The following is a 26,250-nucleotide window of genomic DNA, read 5'->3' on the forward strand; positions in this document are numbered from 1 at the left end:
CAATCCTGGGACTGAAAGCTGTGAACTGAGGTGGCTGATCTACAAGGTATATCCACCTACTGGATTAAGTCCTTGTCTAGGGGCCCAACTAAGTCCAATCCTGGGACTGATAGCTGTGAACTGAGGTGGCTGATCTACAAGGTATATCCACCTACTGGATTAAGTCCTTGTCCAGGGGCCCAGCTAAGTCTTATCCTGGGACTGAAAGCTGTGAACTGAGGTGGCTGATCTACAAGGTATATCCACCTACTGGATTAAGTCCTTGTCTAGGGGCCCAACTAAGTCCAATCCTGGGACTGAAAGCTGTGAACTGAGGTGGCTGATCTACAAGGTATATCCACCTACTGGATTAAGTCCTTGTCTAGGGGCCCAACTAAGTCCAATCCTGGGACTGAAAGCTGTGAACTGAGGTGGCTGATCTACAAGGTATATCCACCTACTGGATTAAGTCCTTGTCTAGGGGCCCAACTAAGTCCAATCCTGGGACTGAAAGCTGTGAACTGAGGTGGCTGATCTACAAGGTATATCCACCTACTGGATTAAGTCCTTGTCTAGGGGCCCAACTAAGTCCAATCCTGGGACTGAAAGCTGTGAACTGAGGTGGCTGATCTACAAGGTATATCCACCTACTGGATTAAGTCCTTGTCTAGGGGCCCAACTAAGTCCAATCCTGGGACTGAAAGCTGTGAACTGAGGTGGCTGATCTGCAAGGTATATCCACCTACTGGATTAAGTCCTTGTCTAGGGGGCCAGCTAAGTCTTATCCTGGGACTGATAGCTGTGAACTGAGGTGGCTGATGATGATCTGCAAGGTACATCCACCTATTAGAGGAAGTCCTCATCCCGGAGGCCAACTGGGTTTTATCCTGGACCGATGGCTGTGAACTGAGGTGGCTGATCTACAAGGTATATCCACCTACTGGATTAAGTCCTTGTCTAGGGGCCCAACTAAGTCCAATCCTGGGACTGAAAGCTGTGAACTGAGGTGGCTGATCTACAAGGTATATCCACCTACTGGATTAAGTCCTTGTCTAGGGGCCCAACTAAGTCCAATCCTGGGACTGAAAGCTGTGAACTGAGGTGGCTGATCTACAAGGTATATCCACCTACTGGATTAAGTCCTTGTCTAGGGGCCCAACTAAGTCCAATCCTGGGACTGAAAGCTGTGAACTGAGGTGGCTGATCTGCAAGGTATATCCACCTACTGGATTAAGTCCTTGTCTAGGGGGCCAGCTAAGTCTTATCCTGGGACTGATAGCTGTGAACTGAGGTGGCTGATGATGATCTGCAAGGTACATCCACCTATTAGAGGAAGTCCTCATCCCGGAGGCCAACTGGGTTTTATCCTGGACCGATGGCTGTGAACTGAGGTGGCTGATCTGTGAGGTATATCCACCTACTGGATTAAGTCCTTGTCTAGGGGCCCAACTAAGTCCAATCCTGGGACTGATAGCTGTGAACTGAGGTGGCTGATTTGCAAGGTATATCAACCTACTGGAGGGACTTACATGTCCAGTAGCCCAATGGAGTTTGTTTTCCACAACAAATGAGACAGGTTTGGTTGATGATCTTCAAGGTAAGATCACCTTCCTGTTAGGCAAGTACCAGTATAGTATTGGGGCTGTACATAATAGATAGGGACTAACAAGTGATATGGATGATCACTAAGGTCTGTCCACCTGCTTGTGGAGCAGGTATCTACATAGGAGGAGCATAGAGTGGTATAATACTGAGACTGTATAACCAATTTTGTCCGACTAACAAGTGACATGGATGATCACCATGGCATTCTCATAGGGAGGGTACCTCCATGGGAAGGAGCTCACTGCAACAAGTATCATCACACAAATACACCATCAGGAAACTCTTCACATTTCTTACCTCAGCTAATATCACCTTTAAACAAACAAGGAATGGAAAATAAAACAAGACATGATGAAAAGCATAAAGAAACAAGGATGTTAAAAAAAATCCTTTCAACTAGCTTCACAGCTTCAACATCAGAGGTATCACTGCAATACACAAACAGGTTTTCAACTATCTAGTTGAATGTTATAAAGTAAGGAAACTCCCAAAGGTCTGTTTAAAGTACTATCAAAAGCCCAAATCATGCACTTCTTTTGAACCTTAAGGTGGGAATGGTGAACATCTTTTTTCCCAAACGATGAAACGCTTTCTTTGGGAAATCAAAAGTGGATGTTGATCCAAAGCCACAGACAACTTCCCACAAACACTGCTGTGACCTAGAATTGTTTGAAATACTCATTGCAATTGACATTTTTCAAGTACATAGTCTCTTTGAGAGTCTTAACTTTGTCTGTTCATTCAGTCTGTTTCTGATCTTAGATAAATAAATTTGTTGGGTTTTTTTCCAGGTATTTTAAATCTTTCATCTACGTAAAATATAAAGGAAATACAAACATAAGTAATGACACCAGCAGTATTACTGAACACTGCTGCCATCTAAATGTTCTAAAGTCTCTACAGCAACAGGTTCACATGGACTGATGATACTTTCAGCATCACTGTTACACCTTCAGCCATAGAGATGACACCTTCGTCTTCAATATTCCACATTAACAACAGCAACACCTGCACAAAAACTGTAGACACCTTCATCCTGACAACAACTGAAGCCTAACTGTCCCATCTCTACAGCAACACCTGCACAAAAAAGGGAGACAACTTCAGTCTGACAACAACTGAAGCCTAACTGTCCTGTCTCAGCATGACAACAACTGAAGCTTAATTGTCAGATCTCTACAGCAACACCAGCACAAAAAACTGGAGAGTCCTTCAGACTGACAACAACTGAAGGCTTGCTTTTTTATCTCTACAGCAACACCAGCACAAAAAAGGGAGACACCTTCAGCCTGACAACAACTGAAGCCTAACTGTCCCATCTCTACAGCAACACCAGCACAAAAACTGGAAACACCTTCAGCCTGACAACAACAGAAGCCTAACTGTCCTGTCTCAGCCTGACAACAACTGAAGCTTTACTGTCCTGTTTCTACAGCAACACCAGCACAAAACTGGAGACACCTTCCACCTGACAACTGAAGCCTAACTGTCCTGTCTCAGCATGACAACAACTGAAGCCTAACTGTCCCATCTCTGCAGGAACACTAGCACAAAAACTGGAGACACCTACAGCTTGACAACACCTGGACCCTAACTGTCCCCTGTCTCTACAGCAACACCTGCACAAAGTGCTGACACTTTCTGCATCACTCTGACACCTGTAGCATAGCTGAAGACACCTTCAGGCTTACTGATAGACACCTGCAGCATAACTATCCCCCGGTTTCTACAGCAACAGCTTCACAGGCACAAAACCTTCAGCATTACAAGCCAGTACATATCGTTCAGGGTTACAATCCAATGCTTCAGTCACTAGGCTACCACTACATGAAGCAGGCAGAGAATGGTTAGTTCTGTGATATCACATCCTTCATGGACTTCAGGTCATACATCCGGAGAAATGCATGCTCAAAATGCAGATGAAACCAAAGCATCTGCCAGCCTAAAAGCTGAACATTAAGCTTTATTCACTGACTATATCAAATCTTAAGTTTCAAATCCAAGGAAACATGTGTTCTACAACCTTTCCATACAGCACTCAAGTTCTTGCCTGTAATCACATTGGCCATGTTTAGAAAGATCTCACCCTGATCCACAACAATGCACTTGTCCTAGATTCTTGTTACTTGAAACCTCAGAACCTACAGAACCTCAACATGACCCTCTACCCCTTGACATTTCAACAGAGTGACCAGTCCACCATTATACTGGTCAGCTGAGAGGCTAATTAACCCACTTGTAAACCTGCCAAAGCTGCCACAGACCAGAGCATTCACTATTGATGCCATCTGATCTCACCTGGACACTTCAAGAAGCCAGGTGGCTCTCTGTCTTCTGGTGTCCATGAATCCTTTTTTTCTTGGTTAAAACCCTTGTTTGTACACTGAAATTTATGGAAGGAAGACTTTTGATGCTAAATGCATTAATAAGCCTGTGACTGCTTCCCTAAGTGTTGATGAGTGGGTGGTTTGCTACTGGAACATCAGGCAAAATTATCTTGGGTTTTGCCTTCAGTCTTCATTATTGGAACAACTGACTCACTAAGTGTTATGCCAGTAAATGCCATCTTGTAGAACAATGAACAGGAAATACAAACCTTCAGACTAAAGGTCATTGGTTGTTGTAAATTACTCTAATTGAGATAGAGGAGGGGCTCTATCTAGCAGTCAGAGATAAGATGCTGCCACTATCCAGATCTGACCAAACAGCAACTGCATCACAGTGTCCCTATCTCAACTCCAGCCAAGCAGATGTTCTGGCAGACGTCATTTCCAGGAATCCCATCAGCTCAAGATTCCACAAGCTGTTAAACCTTGACAATGAAAGAACAGTGCCATCTTTGGAAAACATCCTTCTACAAATCAGTACCATGACTTGTTTGAGTGGCATTTTAGAAGTATAACATACGGAAGTACAACATAGACCAAATTTATGAATAACAACTTCTTGTTTTGTGAGTCAGATACAGATTCTTGCACCATTGTCAAACAGGAACGGTACCAGAATCTGCATTGATACTGAAGCTGTTCTCCACGAAGTTTGTCTATGTAGTCTGTACCATGTTTAATATAAGCCACATGTTAGTGAGACTGCTAAATAACTGTCTGTACTACGTTACATTTTCTATCAAATCATCAATTATGTACTGAAGAAATTTGAACAAATAGGTTTCTCCAGGAACAAACGTAATTAATCTGTCTTACTGATCATACTGCAGGTACCGCTCAACATATCTACTACATTCATTATAATCTGTTCAAAGAGCACCGGGTTCCAGCCAGGCTGCTCACAGGCACTTTGTTTTCTCCTTCAATCAATCTCAAATGGAGAGTATACAACTCTTGCAGCCATTGGGTACACCCAGTTTATAGTGCTTTCCTTATGAGGTAGCCATTAACACCTGGGTGGACTGAGACACATAGTCACAGTGTTTTGTCCATGTTACTGCATGTTACTGTACCCACAACTAGGTGTTTGCACATATTCTTGCGGCCACCATCTGGTCATCTACTAATGGATTCATGGGTTCTTTTAAGTGCACAAGGTTGTATACTGTACAATAGGGTTGTGACAATACTATGAATGTCTGCACAGAAAGTTAACTCCAAGGCTTTTACACCTGGTCACATGTAGGCTCTATCCCAGTTCAACCTCAAGCTCATTTAAATACTAGCCTAGCACCATAGACAGCTCACCCACCACGTCCCAACCAATGTACATGTACTTAGTTTGGTGAACAAATAGTGTACCATTGTCTATGTAGATATTTTCAATATCTGCTCCAGAAGCAACATCTTTCTAGAAGGCATTGTGTATTCATTTTTGACATCTTCAACACATAGTGTCCATCTTAATAACCCCAAGAGAAGAAGCAACTGGCAACCTATTTCATCCTCAAGTAACTGTTAAGATCAAAGACCTTTTAACCAATTCTAAAATTTTATGTCACAATAGCACTTCCTTACATCCAGCTAGACAAGATAAACTATCGACAAGATAACCTATCCCAATAGATACAATAATCAAAGAGAAGACCCAGCATCTTTGCCCATCCCAACAGCTTCCAGCTCAGGTGGCTTCCTCACTCCACCCATTCCAACACCATAAACCAGGGAATGAAACATCATAGAGCTCATTTCAGGCCACCATTTTCTAATCATACTGATGATGAAGCTGTTACTGCCTCCTCATCCATCACCAGAGACTGACATGAGAAGGTCCAGCATGAAGGATGGGTACAACAGGAAAGCCTGAACATAAAGCTACAGCTAACATTCTGATGCTGTCAGTATAGATTGTATTGTAGCCTTGAGACATACCATCTACTTCTGACATTTTGCATGGGGGACTGAGTAGGAAGGTTGAGTGAGTGGTTGAGTGGTTGAGAAAGTGGTTGAGAGAGAGGTTGCGTGAGTGGTTGAGTGGTTGAGTGAATGGTTAAGTGAGTGTTGGATGAGTGAGTGAGTGGGTGAGTGAATGGTTGAGTGATTGGTTGAGTGAGTGTTGGATGAGTGGTTGAGTGGTTGAGTGAGTGGTTGGGTGAGCATTGGGTGAGTGGTTGAGTGAGTGGTTGAGTGAGTGGTTGACTGAGTGAGTGGTTGAGTGAATGGTTGATTGATTGAGTGGTTGAGAGAGTGTTGGGTGAATGAGTGAGTGGCTGAGTGAGAAAGAAACCAGAATGTTCCTCTCATCATCATGAGGTAGGATACACAGCATTCTGACACATATCACTGGATGTTCACCTCTAGGATTTATCTGGGATTCAAGATGAATGAGTGAGTATGACTTTCCACCATAATTAGCACATATCCCTAACACTGACCTCAGAAATGGGCTTCACACATTGCACACCAGGAATCAACCCTGGATCCAAAGTGTGACAAATGAACATTTTTAACCCACAGAAATTGGTCTGCTGGGGCATTCCACTGAACAGAAAATGACACAGAGGCTACATACTCGTGGGGTGTCATGATATAGGTGTCTCACCATATGATATGGATATTGATACCAAGGTCATGGTACGATACACATTGTGAGAAGTATTTTGAACATTATGTGCATAACAAGCAACCATTACCTTGATGGTAAGTTGTCTGATGTTGAAACTCTAATTCACTGAAAACTTGTCAACAACAAATCCATTTTATTTCTGTTATAGGTAGAGTTTAATAGAGAAAGTACAACTACCAATCAGCCAAGTACACGCCTGGGACTAGTCAGTTTTCAGTTTGGGCAATCAAATAATGGTGTTTTAGTTGTCCGTGGACAAGTAGATAATTTCCACTTATGGTTTCAAACTGCAAATAATCTTGGATTTCATATCTGCTCATAATGAAGCTATTAAATTTCACAATAATAATAAAGTAGAGCTAGTAGAGAGTGAAATTATCACTCTTCAATTAATAGCCAATAAACATTAACATCAAGCATGATGTCATAAAATAAGGGCAAGTGGAAAATTAGTCAGGACAAGTTGCTTTCTTGAAGTCACTTGCACTGTGGCAAGTGCACTCCTGCACTCACTCTCAGCAAGTCATGTTTGCTGTTTTGTGTAAAAAATACAAGAGACAAATGTGATAAGACTCAAAATAGTAATCGACATATGTAAAAAAAAGACTGAATCGATACAAAATTATATATCATATATCTTATACATATCATATCATGCAAAGCTTGCTGACGATGCACCGGTGAATCGTGACATTCCTAATATAAACCCTAAATAAACATGCACAGCCACCTATCTCTGCCACCTTATATGCATAGATGTTGATAATACTTCTGACTGGTGAATATTTTGTGGAAATTGACTAATCTAATATTCTCACTCACGGATGGTATGCAACATCTGGTACATTGTTCAGCAGAAAGTATACATTCCTGGTCTGGCATCCTGGGATGGGTAACATTTGGTAAACTCAAATGTCAATGCAATTATACTATCATAGAGCCAAAAAAGCTGTAATTCTGCATGTAAACGAAAACAGTCAAAAGGGATGCTGTGTCCAGCATACCTGGAAACAAGACTACAAATATGACTCCCAATTTGTGTCTTTTTTTTCTTACATGTTTACAAAATTGTAAATCCGGAGTTGAAATTCAGAAAGAATTCCTGTAGTCTTGAATTCAGATGAGTTGTCTCAAAATGCAACATATAGCCCTATTGAAACTTAAATCTGGCAAGCTCAACTAATTTTGAATACACAAATTAGAACATACATGATGTGACTGAGTGACTTGAGTTTTACACATTGAGTTTTATGCCACACTCAGCAATATTCAAGACCATAAGACATAAAGTGTAACATGCTTTAATGTCAACAAATGCTTGTTTGTTGAATGCTTTTCATATAATTGATATATTTAAAATGTGCATAATATGGTCCCTTTCTGATGGCTTGATCAGGTGGTAACAAGGTTGAGTCAGACGATAAGTTAATATCCCAGGTTGAGGGTGTTGACACTTTCTACCTTCCTGTTGCATCTTTGGACAATCCAAAGGACTTCCCAAGAAAACAAAGGATTAAAACAAAACTGGCAGATACAGAAGGAACTTCTCCTCTCTCCCATCTCATTCTATGTCTTTTTGGTCACTTCATGGCTTGTTTTAAAGCGTTCCCCCTCCTTTGTTCGATCTCAAATTAGAACATCAGTTAAGACATTTAGGACAATTTGAGTCACTTTAAGTTCTTGGCTAGCTAGTTGACAATGACTGTTAAGGAAAATGCCTTAAACCACCCAAGATGGTAGAGTAAGTGAATGATATTAGTTATAAGTTGCACTCCACAATATTCCAGCAATACGGCAGCAGTATGTAAGTAATCGTGTCTGGACCAGATGAATCAGTGATTAACAGCACGAGCACGAACCTACATAACTGGGATATAATGACATATGTCAACCATGTCAACAAACCAAACCATCCAATCCTGTTAGTGTGCTGAAGACCAATTCTAACCTTTATCATTTAAACATTTAAGGCATTTTGAGGCACTGAAAGCTCCTTAGTAACTGTATGATGGTGACTGCTAAAGCCAATGCCCTAAACCAGCCATGCTGCTAAATGTTACATGACTGTTTAACCTCCAGCAGCTCAAGTACACAAGGTATAAATCTTCAAGTCCCAGACCCAACTTGAACCTGTTGAATCACCCTTCTAAGCAATACTGGAGAAACTCTGTCAAGATCTAAACCAACACAAACACAACAAATAATTGTTTACATTGCTTTATTATTTTGACTGATACCCTCTTTTGATATATTACATGGTAAACTCCTTTCTCCTCCTAGTCAAGTTAACATTTTCAGGCTATGCAAAGATAATGGGGCTTGGATAGAGTGAACAGCCAATGGGCATTTAGGGTTCAGCTGAGTTAAGGTTGGGGCTAGTCTGTCACACAAATCTTCAAGCAAAACTATCAACATTTTCAAGCATGTCTACAGTACTTACCAGATCTCAATTTCTTTAGCCTGACAGAGATTGTCTTAGCAGCTTCACACATAAATTAGATGGTAACAAATAAACCTGTTCAAATTGAAAAGGAGTCTCAACTGCATGGGAAATTCTGAACCTGTGGGAATGTAGACTAGCTTCATTATGCTTTGCAGGGAGGGCTAAGCAATAGGGCAAGTAATGTGGTTCATGGACAGTGGGACAAGACTAATGTAAATGGTCAGTTAACAAAAAATACTATTTTTTATTTTATACCCTAAATGGTAGGGGGACCAAAAACACTTTACTTTGGAAGAAATTAATAATTCAGAAAACTTCACATTTAAAAAAGATTCATTTCACTAACAGAATACTAGTCAAGTTTGTAGGAAGATGCTGAAAATATTATGAAAAATATAGAATTTTTGGTTCCATTTTCCGTTTGCTGTATTCAACATGATGTCACAATAACAATTCTGACCAACATCTGTACCAATCTATTAGAAATCTTTTTTTATCATCTCCCAGGGTGATGGTCAAGCCCAGTACAGTTAAGAAAGTCTAGACTGTCTCATCTCTAGCCAGATATTGGGAACAGTCCTAGACTCAGTTTGAATGTGTCTTGTACATTTTTAAAAAATCAACTGTATTCCTAGACTGAAACCGAAAATTTATACGGCCATTACCAAACAGCTCGTATTTATCAGTATTTAACCCCTTTGTAAATTTTGAAGTATCCAAGCCACTTTTCAGTGTGAAAACTGTAAATCTATTACTGTAACAAAATTATCTTATTCATATAATTTGTTTTCAGTCCACAACAAATAGTGTGTATATAGAACACAAAGCTGCCGTATGAAGTACCTGAAGGTTACATTCCCATCCCACCAGGTACCCATTTGTTGCTGGGTTGATTAAGACAACTTTTTGACAAAGTCACTTCACTGAAAAGACATCACATGTAATGTCTTTAAGCTTGGAGCAGGACCAGGCTCTCATGAGTCATGACATATAAAATAATTTCTGTTTGACAATTGGGGTGATGGGGTAGCCTAGATGTTAAAGCATTTGTTCATAATGTAACGAAGACCCGGGTTCAGTTTCTCACCTGGGTACAATGTGTGAAGCCCAAATCTGCTGTTCCCAGCTGTGATATCGCTGGAATATTGCTAGAAGTGGCATAAAACCATATTCACTCACCTGTCAACATCACATGTTTAACTTTTCTTAGAGGTATATAGAGAAGTGGAATGGTTCAATAACAGAAGAAGGAACAAGAGACATTAATAAAACAAATCATCACAAAAAGGTACTTATTCTCAGTCTCAAAAATAATTTATTAGTTAACAGACAAGAGAATGTTGCGGGTGTGTTAAAGTTGTTGTGGAGTAAGATTTTCCTTCATACTGCTTCCTGGTGCCACATGTCGAGGGCCTCACACAAACCTGAGGAAACATTGAACAGTGGAATGCGTGCTATATATAGACAGCAAATGCGTAAACTCCTAATTGACAACTCCTCCAGGGATGAAATGGCTCTAATTAGTTCCTGTTTCACAGGTTCTGTTTCATATGGCTTAGGTACAGTTTCAGAACTCAGTGTGGCACTGACATTTATACGTAACGTTGACAAAATTGAAACAATCACATTATGGCAACAGCTTCATTAGAGAAATTAGAATGAGCTGGAAACATTTTTTTAAAATTCGACCTGAGTGTCAGAATTTTATACTTCTGCAAACAAAAAAAGAGAAATGGATGTGGGAGGTATTTTACTGATAAAGAAGCTGAGTACCATTATTCAGATGTCACTGTAACGTAGACTGACTAAACCAGAGCTTATCTCATGCATGCAGACGTTTGTAGACAGATGCCATTTTCATGATGCCTCAGAGTGTGCTAGGGTTTAATTTATGTTATTTATGATATTTCATGAAGTACAGAGCAGGAGACATGACTTTCACTATCACCACATTTAGCAATAGGGCAGCAAATCTTCTGTTAGTCTGTCATACAGATCCTGAAACAAATATGTGCAACCTGTGCAAGCCTAGAAAGTGCAGCAAGTCTTGATTAACACAGTTTCTATGCTATCATACCACATAAAGACTTTGGGGATGGGTACTATGAACGTAAATCTAAGAACAAATTTATCATGGCCTTGTTTACAAGTTTTGCATGATGCCAAACTGTCCTTCTGTGTGGAAAGCTATGGGTATTACAACAGAGTTAAGTAATTAAGTCCACAACAATCCTGTCAGCAAGTGTGTCATGCATCATGGGTACAGAAAAGGTTAAACCCATTTGTTTTTTTAGGGCTGTTTGATGTACGTTAGACAAGGATCAGACTTGTCAGATGTCATAACTAACATTTGTCATATGTCGGCAATGGTGGCTGTCGCTTCAATGTACAGTTACATCACCGCGAGCCAACACCGCTGTCTTCACAGATCAGATCAAGGGGTACTTGCAGACACACGCAAACAGTCTGTGTGTAGAACTTAATGAGTTGGGGTAGTTTTTAAAACTTCTTCACAAGAGAAAGGTTAACCATACAATAGCTTAAACATTCCATATAAAACATTCAGATTTTGGTTGTATTTAATGCCAAACCAGTTTTGTTTTTTTTCCATACATTTTGTCTACATCAAGAACCTAGGTGCAAATGGTTGAATTAGAAAGTCAGGATGTTTTTAGAATGACTGTTTAATGTTTCGAAGGCTCATAGCCAGATTTGAAAGTCAAAAGAAAACTACAAATTGTAGACTGAAAAAAAAAATTCAACTGAATAGAGAATTTTGGTGTGGTTGCATTTATTCAATTTGAAGGCAGGTTCATGAAGTAAAGAATTAGGTTCTGTATTGCTACTTGTAACCCTCCAATAAAAGCAGTCCCTGTGATAATTCAGCTGCACGTTTTGTAACACTTTTTCATTATGGTTTCGGATCTCATATGAGAAATGTCTTTCCATCAATGAAATCAAAGATGTGTAACTGATACATTATGATATATATTTCACATAGTCAACAATGACCATAGATACCTTTCATAAAGAACACTTAGGCCAATCTGACCAGTCCCATGGGAATGCTAACCAATCAAGTATATCCTTCTCAAGAGTCAACAATTAGTTTTCATCATCATCATCATCATCATCATCATCATCATCATCATCAAAACATCCATATAGCGCCAGTTCCAGTCCAAAATTACTGCTCAGAGACGCTCTCCGAACAACAACAAAAAATGAGTTAACGGAAACATTTGCAATGCACGTTTCCAAGGAATGAAAGACTTTAAATTATTTAATCAAAACAAAATTTAATCTAAACATCAATCTGCATAATTTTAATATATTTACTGAACAGTTTGTCACTTACATTCTTGCACATTGGTGAAATCAATATGCAAATGGCCTTCTTGAATTGACCCGTGAAGATCAGTGTTAGAACTGTTCCTCAGTAACCCTTGTTTGTAAGAGGCGACTAACGGGATCGGGTGGCCAGGCTTGCTGACTTGGTTGACGCATGTCATCGGTTCCCAATTGCACAGATCGATGCTCACATTGTTGGTGACTGGATTGTCTGGTCCAGTTTCGATTATTTACAGACTGCCACCATATAGCTCGAATATTGATGAGTGTGACGTAAAACTAAACTCACTCACTCAAGTTGTCTGAAGAAAGGAGTCCTTAGCTTTTTTGTTTGCTTGTTTGTTGTGCAACACAAAGCAATATTCCGACTGTATGGTGATGGTCTGTAAGTTATTACTTAATTAAATGGTCAAAAGCATGAAGATCTACGTACGCAACTGGGATATGATGACATGTCCACCAAGTCAGCGATTCTGACCACCTGATCCCATTAGTTACAACTTACGTAAAGCATGGGTTGCTGAAGACCAGTTCTGACCCACACCTTCATGGGTTGATTCGACAGTGGTAATAAATTATCAACTCTCCAATATGTGACACAGATGGAAGGAGAAGAACCAAATCTTACCTTCACTTCCCAACTTGTGCAGCTGCCTTGCCGACCTGGTCCCACCGTCTCCATCCACTATAGGCATGAGGGCTATCTGTGAAGAAAAACACACTGCTATTAAACACATTACCATTGACTGAGACCTGACTTCAAACTATTTATGAAAATCATATGCAGAAACAGAGGGGTCTGGTGGGTGGGTGGTTCAGGGGTGCACCCCCCATCCCACCACCCAAATTCACTGTGGAATCACTTGCACTCTATTCATTGCATCATGAGTGAGTTTAGCTTTATGATGTTTTTAGCAATATTCCAGCAAATATCAATATCATGGTTGGGGTCACCAGAAATGGGCTTCATACATAGTACCCATGTAGGGGAATCAAACTTGTGTCTTCAGCATGAAGAGAAAGCACTTTAACCACTACGCTACCCCACTACCCCATTACATCAAGAAGCCAGATAGTGATGGTATTACTACACATTGGAACCAGTGTGTAAATACAATATGTCTTAACATACTGACACAGCTGATTTGTTTCATAGAATGTTGACTGGACAGAAAATCTTTACAACAGCTGTGGCTTGAATGTACAGCTATGGAAATAACATCGATGAATATTGTTCAGAACGATGAGCAAAACCTTGCCTGATATTACTTTATCTGGGCCTGCTCACAAGTGATTATTCACAAGCACATTGGTGACATGGTGTGTGGATGGTTAATGTTAATAGACTTACAATTAATATTTGTTGAGCTGACATGAAATTTTCTGAGTTAATACACAAAAAATACCTTATAAATTACAAAAATATGAACTATGAGAAACAGTTAAACCAAATAACATCTTCCAACCAAAATTGCCTGCCAAGGTTCTTTATTTTGAATCCCAGATAAATCCTGGTGAGTATGAAGATAATCATCCAATGATATGTGGCACTGTAGTGTTTCTTGCATCCTACTCCACTACAGACAGGACCAATATTATAATTTTCTCAAAAATGTTTTTTATATAATATTTCATGTGTATATTTAAACTGTGATATATCCGCTTTTCCCTATCAAAAACATGTAGGGTATTACATTGAATCACAGACATGGGTGTCCCGAGGACCCCAAATTTTAGTTTTAAGGGTCCTTGCAGACAATATGAGAGGGCCTGTGAAGTAACAGTGTAGAGAATTAGTGTTAAGGGTCCTTGCAGACAATAGGAGGGGCCTGTGAAATAACAGCATAGTGAACTGTATATTTTGAAAATTTCTTTAGAGGCTGGAATGAATCGGTGATCATGTGATCTGATGAATGACAAGATGCATGTAACTGTTTTGAAAGAAACAACCAAACACTCATCAAGGTCATAGATGTGTTGTAGGTACAGTATAATGGTATTGTGTATCCTTCTGGATGCTGTGGTATTTGAGCGTACTGTACGTACATTTGCAAACTGTAAAACCATGTACATATATGCTGGCATATATACATCAGTTTATGGATGTACAAAATCTGATAAAACACATCTCTTCTTATGACACAATTACATTGATGTGTATACCTGTTTTCTAGCACTTGAGTAACTCAACAATACAGGCTCAATCACTCATTTAAAAAAAACATCTTCTCAGAGATGTACATGTATTTCGAAAACATGTTTGTTTATTTTGCAGATGAACTGTATCAATCAAACAAAACTCTTAGTAAAAACAATCATGCATGCATGCTGTGCAGGTATTCAGGTAACAGTACTTATCATCCTTTCATTCATTGTGTTTAAACATTTACGCTGCTGTCCGAGCTGGCCTTGACATAACTACCTGTCTCTTGAATTACTAAGGTGAACTACTAAGCTGTAGATTCAAAGTCTGGGACATGAAATAGAATTCTTATAATATTTATTCATCTAGAAATTACAGTGTGTATTTGCTTTTCTCATTTGGCTTCACGCACAAGCCTCATACACTATGACTCAAACAACGTGGATCTCCAGACAGATCTTGCATCCCTCCACACTACCACTTGTTCAAACAAACTGCATTATCAAAGTAATGATATGTTTCGAATGCATTAATGTACACATTGTTACTCGTGAGTTGGCTGAGAGTGTCTGGCTGAATCATCCAGGTTATTGAGTTAATACTCCCAGCCACCCAGAAGAACTGTCCTGTCTACCCTACAACTACTTATCTGTCTACATCATACCTACATCATCGAGACATCTCCAACAAGAAAAGTCAGAGTCATAGTCTGAATCTGCGTCCTTGTCAGTTGTGTCATTGGTTTCTTAAAACTGACCGACATGAGGACGAACTAGATTTTGTTTTAGCCCATCCTCCACACAGTTTACCCGTCTCGGACGTTGGGACGGGCTATCTTTCCTTCACCGATTATCATAATGTTCTGACATGACTTTCAAAGCAAGAAAACAAAAGTCAAGTAAATTTGGGCATTTTTTAATTCTTTCTAAGCCAGGCCATTTTTACTTCTTGTTTTATGGATCCACTGTATTGTTTTAGTGGCCATAAATGTTAACTTACAAGAAATGTTTTCTTACACTATTTTTTCGTCTCACTTACTCTTAATAAATGGCCAAAGTAAACAACTTTTAGTATTTGTAATGGATTTATTTGTTATTTTCCCTTCTGCCTTAAGGTTTTCTGGGCACAAAAATCTGGAAAACAAGAAACACAATTGGTCTGGGCTTACATAAATTCAGAGAGATCACCATTGTGTGCTGTTTGCTTTCAATGCAAGGTAATAAAATGTCATTATCATTTCCAATCTCTTAATCTTCATATCGTTAGATATTAGTAAAACACAGGTTACTTACACGTCATAAAATTGGTTATTAGGTCGTATCAGATGTATTAGCATATTCCGTGAATTTCGTAATTACATCTGTATACTGAGGTAGGGCTGAGAATAATTTTTTATCAGGTCTAGATACATTGCTGCTGTCTACCCTACAATCAGTATAGACTTTACATATAACATACTGTCTACCCGACAACTAATTAACATTCTACCTGCAGCCCCAGTCTAACTTTCCTGAGTCATCCATCATGACTCAGATTGTTAAAAAACATTTGTGTATATGCCCATCTTGAGCCTTGTTAGATGCTATACAGTTATATAAAAGATTGTAGTTAAGGTAATGTAGTTAAGCCGATAAGGTCTCTGTGTAGTACAGTACAGAGAATGAGAAAATAACCCTCAATAGGGGTTGTGAACTGTCACTTTCCATAATAAGGAATATAAAACATGCCATCATTCACTTGAATGTGAGATCTGTATGGGTAGATGTGCAGCTGTACAGTTGGACACTCAGCTGTATGGGGTGGATGTACAGCTATATGGGTAGATGAACAGTTGAATGATTAGAAGATGTGCAGCTGTATGGTCGAAGTTGTGCAGCTGTGTGGGAGGATGAACAGCTGTGTGAGTGGATGAAAAGCTCCATTGGTTGCTGCTGTATGGGTAGATGTGCAGCTGTATGGATGGGTGTTCAGCTGTATGGGTAGATGTACAGCTGTATGGGTAAATGTGCAGCTGTATGGATGGGTGTTCAGCTATATGGGTAGATGTACAGTTGTATGGGTGGATGTACAGCTGTATGGGTGGATGTATAAATGCATGGGTAGATGTACAGCTGTATGGGTGGATGTACAGCTGTATGGGTAGATATTTTTACGGATACCTGCGAAGCTGTACTATTAGCATATTGGAAGATAAGTGGGCTGAGAGATCTACTGAGACAGATCCATAGATCAGTCAGCAGACTGATACTCATGCTGGGAGAACCTCTTCCACACTTTCTATTGAAGTCCTGGGCCTTCCAACAGCTACTTAATGGATTTCTTGATGTGTGGTAGGCTCCAGGCTAACGTTGCAGTTAAATGTCTTATTGATAGTGTCAGCTATGCTTTGACACAAGCCTGAGTAAATGAACCATACTATTCAGTACCCGCTTTTTGATCCACCCAGGTTATTGTGTCTGACCCATTGTCAATTTGCAGCCATTACATTAACCTCCCTGTTGCATCCAAGAACATCATGACTTTATTCAGGCCAACAGGCTCCAGCTTTAGTTTTTAAGTGTATTATTTTAGAGGCCACAGTCAAGACACTCTTGTAATTTCTTAATAAACCTGATCTACATGTGGGGCCTTGCTTGCTGTATAGCTATAAACATGAATGAACGCATTATGAATGAAGCGTCGTGCATCAATGACCCTTGTGAAACCACGTGAATGTACAACTAGCGCAGTTTCATCAATGGCATTACCCAGGATGCACTTCTCCGTCACATCTAACCTGTGTGAGAAGCCCTCAAACTCAAACTGTTTCATAATTTTTGCTTTAATGACATGGCATAAAGAAGAGAGAGGACAACAGAACGACAATAAGGGAACATGGTCGACATACTGGGTAGACAGGGGGATCTGAAGAGTCTTAACAGTGGCAGAGGGATGAATCATTAAGGCTCACAGTACAGGGGTGAACGCTACAGGTATATTGATGAGAATGATTCATCACACACAATATGAAACCTGCAGCCACTTCCTTGCAAATGTCTGTCAGTCTGCATGTTCAAGGCCAAATGGCATTAACATATCATTTAAATGAAGACGAAGTGTACCTGACGCAAGGTTCAACAATGTTTGGTTTTTTTTTCTTTTCAGATTACAAAAATATCAAGCAGTTCCAACCTTATTGCCAGTCTCACTGTATATTAAGTGTGACATGCATATGTATGTAAAAGAAAGTCTGCCTCACAGCACTGTCTGTAGAGCCATAGTGTAATACATTAATAATTTAACACTTTGTTTCATTGTAAATACAATGTAGGGTCTATTCACATTTGTAGATAGTTTTCAAATTTTAGCTGTGGGAAAACAAACATTTTCCTTACCAACTTGTCATAACAATCAATGGACCACTTGACTTGTGATTCATACCTACAATAATCAATTCATGTTGATATATTGGACATGTTCTCTGGTGAGAAACTGTTCACATGCATGTATGCACATGTTCACACAATCATATATTATAAAACACTACTACTATATACTTCTCCACTAACTTGGGGGAAACAACTGCAAACCTTCTGCAAATGAACACGCACACGAACATCTGTGTTTTGATGTAAAGTTTTGCTCAGAATTCGACAATTTTCACTGAATTTCATCATTAAATTTTATTGAAGTCATGATATCTTTTCAACGTTATAAATTTGTTTTACAATACTTCAGTTCATGTATAAACAGTGCCTTGAAACAGATGCAATATTTAGTAATGTCTAGTTTAGAACAGTTGACAGGAGTAAGTGGTTATATTAACTCTAGTTAGTCTAAACTTTTGATGGGATGGATATACTAGTATATCTGGGGAACCATGGATATACATGGGGACCATCCCATGTGGTAAGCCAAATCAGCAACAGTCTTTAATTTCATCCTTCTCATGCTGCAGGAATTAGAGAATATTTATATGATGTTCCTATTATTTCAACTAGCAACACAATGGAAAAAGAACATTGTTCCCATTTGTTGGACAATATTGATATTGTACAACACACAAGCAACAGATGCAAGATGACAAGAACTCCATGTTCAGTAACTAAGTAACTGTGTGTGTGTGTGTGCGTGCGTGCATGCGCATGCGTGTGTGTACATGTACGTGTGTGTGTACATATATGTGTGTGTGTGTACATTTACGTGTGTGTGTACATGTGTGTGTGTACATGTGTGTGTGTGTGTGTGTGTGTTTAAGTGAGTGAGTGATTGATAGTTTGAGTGTGTCCATGTGTGAATGCTGGACCATACCACCCAGTGATTACAGCATTACACTAAACTGTTCATGACTTGCTTGTATACATACAAGCCAAAGGATGCATGAGTCATTGCCATACAATTCTGTCTTCGATGTAAAGAAAGATCTACAGCAAATTTTCACCTGCGACAATGAAACCAGGACAAACGAGACTATAACAAAAGCATATCCACCTTTATTATGTGAACATTTACATATTTTACTCAATTATCCACCTCTGTAATATGTCAAGTTTACTATGTCAAGTATGAGACATATCCCCTTGAGATTTAAACATGTTTTCTCGTGACTAGCATAAAAGATATAGCAACAACCTGACCTGATGTGTTTAAACGTCATGGCTATCTCACTGGATGGGCTCTACAATATTCTCTGCTATATGACATGATGTAAATGTGGCCTGTTTTTCTTAAGCTGCAGCCCTATTTGCACAGCAGTTCAGTGCAGTGTATTCAGTATGTAAACAGATTTGTTTTCGGAAGTCTGAGAGTTGTTTTACTGACATACTTTTCTCCCCTGTTTAGCACTGGATCAAAACAACCTGCATATGACCGAGCGATCACATTCAGTACAAGTCTATGTCAATGAGTTCCTCATGTCTTCAATGTGATAAACGCAAAAGGCACATTCTTCTGATTTCTGACATTTCTAATCTTGTAGCCATTAACATGCTTGTAAACCTACATTTCACATGTCAGTGCTATGTACACATAAACAAGTGCATTCTGCTGAAAACATTAGTACTGTCGAACATGAAGATGAAACATAAAAAAGGATCTAAAAAGAAATATAAATTTTCTGCTACATGATGAGACATTCCATCTGAAAACAATATATCTATGTGTACATTTTTTCACAACCACAAAGATTTGAGAGTTGAAAAATCAGAGTGAGTGAGTGAATTTTACTTGGCATTTAGCAATTTTTCAGCAATATGTAGGGAACACTAGATATGGGCTTAGCACAGTAGCCATGTAGGGAATCAAACCCTGGGCATGACAATCAAATGCATTAACCACTAAGCTATACTATCACTCCTGAAAAGTCAGAGATAAAAGCCCTGGCCACATTACAAGGCTGGTGCTTGGTTGAGTGAGTGAGTGAATGAACGAGTGAGTGAGCGAGCGAGCGAGCAAGCATGTGAGTGTGTGTGTGTGTGTGGCTGAGTGGGTGAGCGAGTGAGTGAGTGTGCGAGTGAACGAGCAAGTGAGCGAGCGAGCAAGCAAGCGTGTGAGTGTGTGTGGGTGGCTGAGTGAGCGAGCGTGTGGGTGGTTGAGTGGGTGAGTGAGTGAGTGAGTGAGTAATAATAGTAATATTCCAACGATATAGTGACAAGACATGCCAAAATTGGGCTTCAGACATTGTACCTATATTACATATTATGGGAAGAAAGGCAAGGTGGATACATCCTTGACTCAAAACCATGATCACCATGTCCTGCTTCAACAAGGGAAGCAATTCAACACAGCAAATTTCATCATCTGTAGCATAAGAGGACCCTCTCAAGAGTTACTGATCATCTAGCAACATATCCTGACTACTGCTCTACACAACTTAGAGCGATTAGTGATTTGAATCCCATGCCACTAATCGCAATGTTCCACCAATATCTGGGTGGTCAGATGGACGACCAGTTAAACCATTTGCTCAACACGCCAAAGGCCCAGGTTCAGTATGAAATCGATTAATTGGAAGATCACTAGCGCACACACAACGCTATTAAAAAGTCATCAAATGTAAACATGTATGTTTGGGATTAACTTCCTCAGTAAAGTACAGGGTCAGTAGGGTAGGCTAGTGGCTAAAGCGTTCGCTCGTCATGCCAAAGACCCTGGTTCAATATCCCACATGGGTACAATGTATGAATCTGTTCCTGGTGACCCCAAACCATGATTTTGCTGGATTATTACTAAACTACTAAACACACTCACTCACTCACCAAACTAACAGGAAGACTCAGGTCATAACACACCTTTGTCACCTACAAAATCTATGATTAGCCTCCAACGTTAAGAAGCAATGCGTTTATCTGGCCACAGGTGACAGAAATCCTGACTGTAACAACTCGTTATCTAACCTGATCTACAATCAGAAGACAATCAACAGGTAGTTGAGGAAAGACTATGTCTATTAATAGAACGCAGGTAATGAGGGTCAACCACCGTATTTGACATTTCTGTGTCAGACAATCTGACTAGGACAAGTAGCATGTTAGAATTAGGTATGTAGCTGATAAATCAATTGTCCTGTATTGAATATAATTATATGAGTGGCCATACTGATTCAATAATAACCATCTTCATTTTCATTACACTACAAGTAGGTACATATCACACAAAACAATCTTAGAATTTTTTAGAGGGAGTGAGTGAGTATGGTTTTATGCCCCGGTGTCCCTAGCAAAAATATTGCAGGAGAATTGCTAAAATTAACATAAACACTTATTCACTCACTCCATCTTTTTCTTGTTTTGCTTTAAATGATTTGTCATCAGATGAGCGCTATGTAAATGCATATTTTACACTGATAATGTGGCAGATGACACAGGTTAAAAATAAAATGCTAATTTCACGAACCTTGCCACAAGAGCATTTACTATACATTCGTAAACTGAAGGTAATAATTATGTAAATTAAGCACTCTCATTCGCTCAGTTCCTGTATGAAAAGCAGTCAAGTAGCCATTAAGTTTCACATAATTTTTAAATCTTTACATTTTGCCACACACATAGGATCGGTAGACTGACATTTAGTCCCAGAAATATAGTTATCATATTATGAAATATAAAAAAATATATATTAATCTACAAGACATAAGCATTTGGAGCCCTGAATCGTAACTTATGGCATAGAGGTGCAATAATCTAGACTTGCTAAATCATTCTATTGAGTGAGTGAGTGACTTTAGTTAAATGACACTTTAAGCAATATTCAGTGAATGCCAGAAATGGGCTTCAAACAATGTACCCAAGTGAGAAATTAACCTAGGTCTTCAGCATGACAAGCCAACACTATAACCACTAGGCTACCCACTGCCCGTCTAAATAATTCTAGACTTGAAAAGGATTCCTATTCAACTGACTCTAACAGACATACCGACTAATAAGACTAGCTACATAACACTAAAATATATAACCTGTTGAAATTACTCACTCCAGAAAAGCATCTGGAGAGCCATATGCTTCATACAATTATCGATTCAACAATCCGTATGAATACCGAATTCAGCCATGTAGAGCATACATGACCTGAGTTTTTATTAAGTATGACATAAGTTGCAACTAAAGTTGGAACGTCCAGTCAAAGTTTATGGACCAATAATATCCAAGTGCTTATGGCACCTTGCAGGACGAGCTTATCATGCTACCTAAAAAGGACACAAACAGCAAGAACATGTTCTTATTTTTTGTTTTCAATATTTTTAAAAAGATGTAACACTGGGCATATTCTAGACAGTGGTACAGACCCTGAAGTATATATATCCAAGAAAGCCCACGCAAGTCTAGAAAATGTGGTAAGTCTAGATTTCCATAGCTTCAGTGAAGAAAGTCTCAGGGCTCCATTTCATCATATTATTTTTTTTTATTATGAACGTTTTTTCAGTAAAATATGTTCATTTCAGGGACTAGCTGTTAGTCTAAGCATAATCAAGAGACGAAGTAGAAGTCTGTACACTCATGATAATAAGGGTGTCTTTTTAACTTTGGCATTGAGACTGCAGGACTTTGTTACAGTGAGATTTGTTGAGAAAGAGTGAAGCTACAGTGAATTGAGTTTAGTATTTTTGTGATGGCATAGCATGTTAGCTGGATGTTGAAAAAACAAGACTCGAATGGAAGGTTTTAGACATCTTATCCACAGTGAATTCTCTGAGTATACGTAAGATGCTGACCAATAAAAACAAGAGTCCTCAGAAGATGACATATCCTGGTCCCCAAATATTTGAAAGTACAAGCTATTTAAAGTCAAGCTTTATGTATTTGAGACTTACTCCAAATTGTTATCAAAAATCTGTAAATAGCAAAAGGCACCACATAAAGATCTGTGCCATAAGTTCTGTGGAAAGATACTTTACTCTTTTCAAGTTGTGCTTTGGAACCATAGTCCATACCTCCCTTCTAAGACTAAGTCTGAATCATTTCCATGGAAACCGAGAAAAACAAAAATGATGAAAATATGTAAATAACAAAAGGCATTACTTTAAGTTCTGTTTGAAATATTTAACAATTTTTGTTGAAAAAAATATTAAGCGGTTTTTGAGTTACGCTCCAGAAACAAAATGATTACGGACATACAGATGAGCAAATGAGGCGTTGACTCTATCTCCTCGCATAACATGTCGGAGGGAATAAAGACATAATTCAGTCAAATCTTCCAAGCCATGAATCCTGCCATGCCTATGGGAGGTAACTCTGCACGTTGCTGCCTTCAGACAACTGGGTGACCAATGCCCCTTTGTGGGTAAGATGAGTGGGTATAGTTTTACATGTCTTTAGCAATATTCATAGAATATCACTGCAGAGGATTAAAGAAATGGATTTCTTATATAGTACCAATGTGGTCAATCAAACCTAGGTCTTTGATATGACAAGCAAACACTTTGACCACTCAGCTACCCAAGGTATGGATGAATATAAAAGTGAAAATGGATAAACATTTGGGGAAGTGGGGAGTTCATTGTCAATATGGATGAAGATGGACAACAGAGAGACCCATTGTGAGGTTTTGCTCATGATTCTTTACATTGTTTCCAGACTTCTTGGCCATAGCTTCATAACAGAATCAACCACTGACTGATAACAGAAAGATTCAAGACATTAGTCATAAGCAGTGCAGGTTGATGGTCTGAACCACACAAGCAAACTTAAACAATTCATATTGGAAAGGAGTGAGTGAGTGATCTTAGTTCTATTCCGCATTCAGCAATATTCCAGATATATGGCAGCAGTCTCAAAACAACCAAGTCTGGTCCAGACAATCAAGTGATTAATGGCATGAGCATCAATCTATGCAACTGGGATACAATGATGTGTCAATCCAGTCAGCATGCCTGACCACCCAATCCCGTTAGCCTCTTATGACAAGCAATGGGGTAACTGAAGATCAATTCTAACCCTGATCTTCACAGGTCATATAGGAAAGGAACAATTAACGTAAGGAGTATGGTTTACGTCAGTTTCAAATATTGATGCTCATGACATTAAACTGTGGATTGGTACAGATTTGATTATTGACAGACCGCTGTCATATAGCTGGTATAGTACAGTGTTGTACCTTATTACCTATTCGTGTACATTCATCACCTCATGAAACAGCTGCTTTAAAGAATGTGATTACCATTATTATCTAAACATTGTATGTAACAAAGAAATTTCAACACTCATCCGTAACAATGACACAACACATTCTGTGTCCCATGAAAGTGTCTCAAACACTTTATGTGCTAGTCCACAACTGACATCATGTCTGAGATAATGGCAGGTTCTGCATTTGGCAGGTAGGTCCGGAGGTGACTAAACACGCTGATGATGTAATAAAACCCGACAGGCTGAGACATAATTAACTCCCACTGCTGCAGTGGGTGGTCGACATCAGTAACACTGTCATCTTTATTCTCATCTGCTTCATGATCTCCCTACCAGCATTAACACTGTATACATCATATAAACATCGCAGTAACTCTCATCAATAGGATTACTGACTATAGCCAAATGGCAGTTATAATTTGAATATTAAAAGATACTAATTTTTGCTGAATTAACATAAATCATTAGCTACTTAAGAAAACCGGGTACATCTTCTATGCATAAACTCGAAGCCTTCTTTCTCATTCTGTATTTCAATGGGATTCAATCTCTGGATAAACATCCATAAACATTATATGTAGGTACACACATTACTCAACATCTGTGAATAAAGCATGAAAGATCCCCTTCATCAAAAAGGACAGGTAGTTTAAAGGTAGACTGAAGCGAACAAAGACTCCTTGTTAGTACCTATGAATGACAAACTCAGTAAAAAACATTCACTACAAAGCCTTGAGCAGTAAGTTAAAAAGATCACTGAATAAACAATCTAATATTACAAAGTTATCAACTTACTCTATGAAGAGCCTATCAAGTGAACTAAACTGAACTAATTCAAAGTGACGGAAACATGGTGTTTTACAATGACAGACAGACAACAATGCGATACACACAAGATGGGATATGGTTGGGGAGAAGTAGGTAGTCTAGAGGAGAGGGTGATACACACTAGTGTGGGATATGGCAGGGAGAGGGTGATACACACTAGTGTGGGATATGGCAGGGAGAGGGTGATACACACTAGTGTGGGATATGGCAGGGAGAGGGTGATACGCACTAGTGTGGGATATGGCAGGGAGAGGGTGATACACACTAGTGTGGGATATGGTGGGGAGAGGGTGATACACACTAGTGTGGGATATGGCAGGGAGAGGATGATACACACTAGTGTGGGATATGGCAGGGAGAGGGTGATACACACTAGTGTGGGATATGGTGGGGAGAAGATGATACACACATGTGTGGGATACGGTAGGAGAGAAAGTGATACATGCTAGTGTGGGATATTATGGAGGTTGAGGGCAGTGATGGGATATGATAGAACACCATGACCAGACAGGTAGACAGACAAAAAAGACAAGACAGGAAACTGACTCACAAAGACAGATTGTGTGTCATGTGATTGACAATGTAGGAGTCAGTATCAGGCACATATCATTCTGCCTTCCTTTTATGCTACTCAACACAATCATGAAAGAGAAGCTTCATCTTATCAGGTTTTTTTCCTCTTCTCGTCTCCATTGGGATACAATATATGAACAATTACACAGAGATATTCATGACATTAAGGCATAAAGCTATGTCAAGCAAGTGAAAAAATATCAATGAACAGTTTTCAATGATCCATCATAAAATATTACCAGATGTTTCAGGTGTAATAAATCAGGGTGTTTTTAAGAACCAGTGACCTTCCAACATTGAATGCAATTAGCTTTGACGTCCAGTAAGTGAATGGCTTAATGTTCATAATTCAGATGAATTAGAGACAGAACAGACGATAAACTTAAACTTTTCATGCTTTAGTTCACCATAATATATGACAGCTTTCTGCTTAGACACTGGTCCAAAACCTGAGTCTAGTAAACTTCTGTTCAGTCTAGTAAGCTGACCTAATCTAACTACTGAAACAGTCTATATATATAATAACACTGAAACCTGGAAAGATGACCTAAGCCACAATCAGATCAGAAGGCTCAAAAGTGTTTTAGTACAGATTAAACCACATTGTTTAAACTTTACACTAAACTTTAACTTTGCATTTACATTGTATGACGTCAGCCTCATCTAGCAGGGAATATGATCTTGACAAAAGCAAAATAATTTCCATGGAAACC

General features: G+C 39.2%; 1 protein-coding gene across 2 annotated transcripts in view; it reads right to left on the reverse strand.

Annotated features, from left to right (window-relative positions):
- LOC137258238 (A disintegrin and metalloproteinase with thrombospondin motifs 16-like) overlaps nt 1-26,250 on the reverse strand; it is a 132,882-nt gene that overhangs the window by 79,118 nt on the left and 27,514 nt on the right. For both annotated transcript variants that reach the window (XM_067795833.1, XM_067795831.1), the window contains exon 2: nt 13,020-13,095. In XM_067795833.1, coding sequence (XP_067651934.1) covers nt 13,020-13,095 — 76 coding nt within the window. The remainder of the gene's footprint in view (nt 1-13,019; nt 13,096-26,250) is intronic.

The sequence above is a fragment of the Haliotis asinina genome, chromosome 12, assembly GCF_037392515.1.
Source record: "Haliotis asinina isolate JCU_RB_2024 chromosome 12, JCU_Hal_asi_v2, whole genome shotgun sequence".
In the NCBI taxonomy this organism is placed as follows: Eukaryota; Metazoa; Mollusca; class Gastropoda; order Lepetellida; family Haliotidae; genus Haliotis; species Haliotis asinina.